Here is a 7,932-nt window from a genome sequence, read left to right as displayed (position 1 = left end):
GCCCTCATAATAATTGGTGAAGGTGCACATCGGCTCTTATTACACTCACCAGCCACTTTATTAGGCACACCTGTTCAGTTGCTCGGTAACACAAATTGCTAATAAGCCAATCACATGGCAGCAATTCAATGCATTCAGGCATCTAGATGTGGTGAGGACAACTTGCTGAAGTTCAAACCGAGCATCAGAATGGGAAAGAAAGGGGATTTAAGTGACTTTGAACGTGGCATGGTTGTTGGTGGCAGACGGGCTGATCTGAATATGTGGGATATCACCGGCTCAGGCTGTTGATGCTGGTGTAATGGTGTGGTGGATGGGCTATCACCAGCTCAGGCTGGTGGTGGGGGTGTAATGGTGTTGGGTATCACCAGTTCAGGCTGGTGGTGGGGGTGTAATGGTGTGGGGGATGGGATATCACCGGTTCAGGCTGGTGGTGGGGGTGTAATGGTGCGGGGGATGGGATATCACCGGTTCAGGCTGGTGGTGGGGGTGTAATGGTGTGGGGGATGGGGTATCACCGGTTCAGGCTGGTGGTGGGGGTGTAATGGTGTGGTGGATGGGCTATCACCGGCTCAGGCTGGTGGATGGGGTGTAATGGTGTGGTGGATGGGCTATCACCGGTTCAGGCTGGCGGTGGGGGTGTAATGGTGCGGGGGATGGGATATCACCGGTTCAGGCTGGTGGTGGGGGTGTAATGGTGTGGTGGATGGGGTATCACCGGTTCAGGCTGGTGGTGGGGGTGTAATGGTGTGGTGGATGGGCTATCACCGGCTCAGGCTGGTGGATGGGGTGTAATGGTGTGGTGGATGGGCTATCACCGGTTCAGGCTGGCGGTGGGGGTGTAATGGTGTGGGGGATGGGCACACTTTGGGCACCTTAGCACCAATTGAGCATTGGTAAAAACGACACGGCCTATCTGAGTATTGTTGCTGACCATGTCCATCCCTTTATGACTACAGTGTCCCCATCTTCTGATGGCTCCTTCCAGCAGGATAATGCACCATGTCACAAAGCTCCAATCATCTCACCACTGGACAATGAGGTCCCTGTCCTCCAATGGCCTCCACACTCACCACATCTCATCCAATAGAGCACCCCCTTGGGATGTGGTGGAATGGGAGATCAGCATCATGGATGTGTAGCCGACAAATCTGCAGCAACTGCGTGAGCTGTTATAGCTGCAAAGGGTGGGCCAACTCAATATTGAACCCTACGGACTAAGACTGGGATGCCATTAAGGTTCATGTGTGTGCAATGGCAGGCGTCCCAATACTTTTGTTAATATAGAGTATATATTTATTTGTCTACTTTGTGAACACATCTAGGCAAATCCACAACAAAATATTGATTACAATGTAATTTTATTGAGTATCATAAAAGGATTGGATGGTATTTAGTTAGCTGCAAGAGTCTGGTCCACCCAGGATCTGAGGGCGGTGACGCGGGCGTAGACAGCTGGGGTGGATGTAGAGCAGGAGGAGCTGCCCCAGGACACAATACCGGCCAGGGTCCAGGCTCCGTTCCTCTGGCACACAAGAGGTCCACCAGAGTCACCCTGAAGAAGAAAAGAAGAGACGTCATCAGAGAACTCCTCACACAATGAACATTGTTTTGTTGGTCTGAGCTGTGCGCCCTCTACTGTATATGTCCACCCATGAAGAATATTCATCTACTTACAGCTATGCCTCAGAATTAATGATTAAACCAGCCACCAGTGACTACCAGGACTGGGATCATATATGGAAGCAGAAAAAAGGGTGATGCTTCAAGCTGGAGACCTCAAACGTTCAAAGGATGTTCTAGGCTTTGCTACATGAAGAGTAACAGAAATTTATCCTGATCTAACTTTGTAAATTTGTTATAACACTACATTTCTATAGAGCAAGAAGTTCCTAAATGGAGTTTTTCTGTGCCGGGAGAGTCTCTGGATCCTGAATTCTATATATACATAAGGCACCGATCTATGTCCAACCCTACAGAGCTAAGCTCCACCCCCATCACTCAATAGTCCTGTGCTAGGTCCTTAGATGGAAATAGATTCTCTAGATTCTCATTAGCGTCTCTGGCCGGTTTCCTTTAGCAATAATGTATACTGGTTTGTAGAAACACGAGCCCGATCCTTCGAGGAGCCGAACCCAATGGGCCTGAGTTCCCTTAGCCATGGATTCTGGTTCCCTAGCCGAGCAACGGTAGCTAGTAGGAAAAGTCATCGTACCATGCAGGAGGAGACACCGGAGGCACCGGCGCAGATCATGGTGTCCCTGATGTTGGATCCCCAGTAGGTCTGGCAGCTGGCGGTGGTCAGGAGAGGGAGAGATGCCTGCTGAAGCCTGGATGGGGTGATTTGAACTGAAAGGGAGAAAAGGGAGAATGGAAAAAATATGAAAAATGTGCAGCAACATTATCATCACAGAGGTTCTACAGTATGTGGCACTTTGAGTCCCCAACAACTTCCCAACAAAATCCCATCTAACGTTTATGATGACTCGGCCTTATTCCTTCATTGCACTGTAGAGGAGCACAATAATATCGTTACTGGGCTTATTCATATACAAAAAGGTCCAAAAGTGCGAAGTCTACAATACACTAGCAAGCCATCACATAATAGACACTCCACATTATGTAAAATGTCCTAACAATGGGCCGAAAACAAAAACAAAAGCCTGAAATGAAAGATATTATACAGTGGTCATGTGACCACAAAGCTTCCTTCCCAGAGTCCTTCTGCTGGGTGGGTTGGGATTACCGCTGAAAGATCCACCCATTGACTTGAATAGGCTGTGATTGGCTACTGATCGTCCACTCCCCTGCTCACGCACAAATTGCAGCTGATTTGACAGCATGACTTCTACCACTGCCAATCAAGTCTGAGCCGGGCTGGGCAGGGGGCGTGTCATTCTGTGATGTCACAAGGCTAACTACTGAACTACAGGTATACAGTGCCATGTTTAACATGGTCAGTACGGAACAGGAAGCCCTTGAATCAGTAGAAGATTGGCACGATCACCAGGTATTTAAAGTGCATGGGTGGCTTCTATATAAAAATAAATAAAAATGTCTACTAAAGGAAACAAATAGTGTAGTTATTTAGCTTTACATACACTTTAATATCTCATCTTTGTTTTTTTGGGAGAAATTTGGGGTTCAGTGTACAACATATTTTCATCTCAAATGCACAAATGCGTTATGTTTTTTTTGGCAGAATATCTAATTCCCTTACCGGCAGCACTGGTGTATCCCCATCCGGTGGTGACACATCTTTCTCCTCCATTGAAGACATCGACGGTGGCAGCAAGACACACGGGGGAAATGCGGCTGGTGTAGGTGGCGGGAGTGGCCAACTTGATCAGGGTGATGTCATTGATGATGGACTGGGAGTTGTAATTGGGGTGTCTGAAGGCCTGAGAAAAGTTATGTTACAATGAAATTCCTGGAAATGTAGGTGAATCCAACCAGTCTTCATACAAAGAACCTGTAGCTTTTCAATTTTATCCAATAGAGTAGATGATTGACTGTCTAACTTTATGGAAAAAGACAAACAGAGAAGTTTCTGTCTATGGCTGATTATCTCTCTATATTGAAAAAAAAAACACTTACTCTGCCGACAGCAATTCTCTGGGTGGCCTCAGTCGATAGGGATCGGTCATATGCACCCAGGACCACGGTGTGGGCAGTTCTGGATGGAAGAGAAAAATGGTCATTAGTTGCCATAAGGCTGGTTTGATATTTCAGATGTCACCTCTGATATTTAATCTCAGAATTTTTCACAGACCAGAACGTTTCCCAACACTTTCTATATTTATAACTGAAAATCAATAAGAGTGCAAATCTGGTCTATAAACCAGAGGCTCTGGATGAACAGTTGGATCTATATTTAGGATGTATCCGGTCTATAAACCAGAGGCTCTCGTGGACAGTTGGAAAAAATTGGCTCTATATTTAGGATGTATCTGGTCTATAAACCAGAGTCCCCGGATGGACAGTTGGATAACTGGTTCTATATGTAGGATGTATCCAGTCTATAAACCAGAGGCTCTTGGTGGGCAGTTGGATAAATGGCTCTATATTTAGGATGTATCTGGTCTCTAAACCAGAAGCTCTGGATGGACAATTAGATAAATTGTTTTATATTTAGGACGCATCTGGTCTATAAATCAGAGGCTCTGGATGGACAGGTTACCAGTGAAGCATTGCAGTGAACGCTGACTTTGCAGTGGAATATTATCATATAAGACTCACGTGACTCCGCAGTGGGCAGCAGTGACAACCCAGAGATTGTTGATCAGAGAACCACCACAGAAGTGGGATCTAGAGCTGGTCTGTAGAGTAAGAAAAATCATCAGATCATTGCTTTATATACAGATTATTTCCCTCTATTGAACTTCTCTTTCCTATATACATTACATGAATGCTATTTTGGAATTATTTTAGGCTTACAATAAAGAAACATATTCAGGGTATGATATAATATGTAATATATGACATATTGCATATATTATGTCACAGGCCTGGGTTGGCTATAGGAGGTTCGACAAGGTCTTGCATAACTAATAGGATTTGTGTGCAGTTTTAAGCTCCTTTGGGAAGCTTAGCTTCAGTTTTCCCTGTTTGTATGGCTTCTTTTAGACTTGAAGACCAAAACATGATGTAACATAGCTGCATGTTGAAAGTGTGAGCACTATAGGTAATGGCACAAGTCCGATGTACCACCTTCTAAAAATTGCTGGACTTCTTTTTATTAGTTAAAATGTGTCTGTGGGTAATTATAAGCCGCTATGGTATTCTTCGCCTTCATATTAACCATCAGGAAGGCCTATTTAAACATTTACCACACCTAGAATATTTACGACGCCTACACATAACAGGCAGAAGGTGGAAAACTGGTATAGGTAATTGCTCTGTATTTGGATACAGTATGCTGTGCTTGTGCAAGAATTCCTGCATGCAGCAGTTTGAGTGTGTTTTAAAGGGTGCAGTAATGGGCTCCCACCAGTCCCACCAGCATCTAATAATTGCATTAAAAACCATCAGTAAGCCTTGTTTTAAATATAAGCAGGGCAGTACATTTAACAGGCCTACATAATGTTGAAACGGGTATGTGCACAAGTCACTGCTCTCTGCTTGGATGTACTATACTTTGCTTGTAGTAGAATATCTGCATGCAACTGTGTGTTTTATAAGGTGCCGTAATGGGCACCCGTTAGGTCCATCTTATCACCGCATTAAAAATCACCTTTGGCATAAGTCTGAAGGAAGTCTAAAGTTCATTGTAGGCAATGCACAATGTCAGAGTTGTCCTTCAGCATATTTGCCAGGTCAGTATTATGTAGGGACAGGACATTAAACCTGGGAACACTAAAAATAAATGCTGTAAAATGGACTGTTGTATCTGGGAAAGGCTCAGACTGTAAAAATGTGAAAATGATGTATGTCACAATAGTATGTGACTTTCTGAAATCTCTATTTTTTTCTATAATAGAAGCTGTTGGACAAAGAGTAACAAGGAAGACATTTTTTAGTCCTACCTGCAGAGACACCTGCCAGGGCCAAGATCCAGAAACGGCATTCTCACCATTCACAATCCTGGCATAGCCAGAAATAATGGGCTTGATTGCGGGAACACCGCAGCCTGGGGAAAACATAAATATTAACTGTTAGCCAATTTATACTGACACAATGTCATATTCCAATATATTTATATTTATGGATGATGTTATTAATTTGGATTTTAACTTTTTTTTTATTTACTTTTAGCTCCGAAACCCTACAGAAAATAGAGGCGCCCAATAATTTTAGAAATTCCATAGTTTCTTTAATTTCATATAAAGTAAAAAAATGAACCCCCCTGACAGTCTATTGGCTGTAAAAAAATTCTTAAAATGTTTTATTTTTATAATATATATCATGCAAAATGGGATAAACCATTATCTTGTATTAGGTTTAAATTCTTTAATGTGATACAGAGATAAAGTTGATGGTCTCCGGTTGGCTTCCATTAAGTTTTATGAACTTTGCTTTGCTATAGTCTATGTTTTTGATTCTTGGTGACATAAATGGTGGAGGGTCTGAGGGATGAAACATATCAGGGGAGACTTCAGGAACTTAAAAAATGAACCCCCCTGACAGTCTATTGTTTGCTTCCCATGTCCCATTGGGGAGATTTATCTAGGCTTTGGGCTCTAGAAATTCAACAGGAAGTGAAATCCCTACAAAGCAAGAAGAATTTCCCTTTTAGAAAGCTGTCATCGGAGAAGGGGTCCCCTTTGGAAGGTTTACCCTCGCCCCTTTGTTTTGGTGACAACTGGTGGGTCTCCTATCTCTATATGTCTTGGTGTCCATGGAAAGAGAGAATATCCCCAATAGGGACATAAGTATTTTGATCCTTTCCTACTATATCCAAAAAGGAAAAAAAAAATTTGGTTGTAAAAAACTTCTTAAACTGTTTTATTTTTATAATATATATCATGCAAAATGGGATAAACCATTATCTTGTATTAGGTTTAAATTCTTTAACGTGATACAGAGATAAAGTTGATGGTCTTCGGTTGGCTTCCATTAAGTTTTATGAACTTTGCTTCATTATAGTCTTTGTTTTTGGTTCTTGGTGACATAAATGGTGGAGGGTCTGAGGGATGAAACATATCAGGGGAGACTTCAGGAACTTAATAAGTACAGTCTGGGGGAAGGAAGGGAAAATATGGTCTTGATTGGAACCTTAAAATGTATGAAGTGTTTGCATAAAATTGGGGAGGTTTAATAAGAGGCTAATATCCTGGACACGGGGACATGACCTCAAACTAACAGGAAGAAAGTTTGAGCCCACGTACACACGGTCGGAGATTTTGGCAACCAAATCCGTCGGATTTTGCCCGTTGGATTTAGTCCGACGGATTGTGTCCGAAAACTGTTGCATACACACGGTCGGGCCAAGTTGGCGAAAAATCCGATCTTTCAGAACGTGATGACGTAATTTCGTTACGATGGGACTACATTCAGGCTAGTAGCCAATAGCTTTGATGTAGGAATTTGATCTGAGCATGCGTGGCACTTGGTCCGATCAAAATGCTCTACACATGATCGGATTAGGTCCGTCCGGCCCAGTTGGTCGGGAAATATTTCCAACATGTTGGAAAATTGGGTCGGACGGAGATTCGGACGGAATAAGTCCGATGCATACCACACACAGTCGGATTATCTGAGGACACGGTCCGATAGGACACATTCCGACAGATTCTCCAACCGTGTGTACAAGGGCTTAGACTAACTATGCTTGGGACAAATTAGATCTATACAAAATGTGTAAAAAAATATCATTTAAAAATCTAAACAGAAAGAACAGACTTGATGGAGCTGGTCTATTTGGACTGGTCATGTCACTTGGTATATTTCTGCCATCACTACCCTCTTTTGAAATAAAAAAAGCCTACAACACAAGACAAATATACAGGAGGAATGTCAGTACTCACCATAAGCTCCACTAAGGAGAGCTAGGCAGGAAAGGAACCACAGCATTGCCATTTTGCTACGAATCAAGTTCGACAAAGTATGGACAGGATTGTCTGGCTTATATACACCCAATCCACCAATCAGGTGAAAGCTTGTCTGAGATAAGGACAATTTTAGCTCCTTACATCAGGTCACCTTGATCAAACTATATACTATTTTTTCTTACTTTGGCCTTGAGATGTAAAGTAACAGGTGTGTCAGAGGAGCCACCATTTGGCAAGGCTCCCACGGAATAGTTATTTAATGTTATGTGAAATTATAAATTCAACATATTGATAGGTCATTTCCCTTTACATTACCAAAAAAGAAAAAACAGAAGTTTTAAAAGGGAATTACAAAATGTATATTTTAGATTACAAAAAAAATAAAAATAAGAACCTCCTTTCTGGAACTGTGGTTTATGAAGTGTTATGAATTCAAGACTAG

At 42.6% G+C, this 7,932-nt stretch overlaps 1 protein-coding gene across 1 annotated transcript; it reads right to left on the bottom strand.

The window, feature by feature from the left end:
• Nucleotides 1-1,344: 1,344 nt before the first annotated feature.
• LOC143975780 (chymotrypsinogen A-like) lies at nucleotides 1,345-7,615 on the bottom strand. The gene is made up of 7 exons (XM_077478308.1): nucleotides 7,467-7,615; nucleotides 5,526-5,629; nucleotides 4,240-4,319; nucleotides 3,598-3,676; nucleotides 3,221-3,401; nucleotides 2,216-2,349; nucleotides 1,345-1,555 (listed from the first exon to the last, which is right to left on the bottom strand). Exons 1-7 carry the CDS (start codon nucleotides 7,516-7,518, stop codon nucleotides 1,394-1,396), a joined length of 792 nt encoding a protein of 263 aa, XP_077334434.1. The 5' UTR covers nucleotides 7,519-7,615; the 3' UTR covers nucleotides 1,345-1,393.
• Nucleotides 7,616-7,932: the final 317 nt, after the last annotated feature.

The sequence above is a fragment of the Lithobates pipiens genome, unplaced genomic scaffold (assembly GCF_037356315.1).
Source record: "Lithobates pipiens isolate NorthernLeopardFrog02 unplaced genomic scaffold, aLitPip1_a1.2 Scaffold_13, whole genome shotgun sequence".
NCBI classification, from domain to species: Eukaryota; Metazoa; Chordata; class Amphibia; order Anura; family Ranidae; genus Lithobates; species Lithobates pipiens.
Note: the sequence above shows the minus strand (reverse complement) of the source record. Positions and strands in the feature narration are given on the sequence as shown.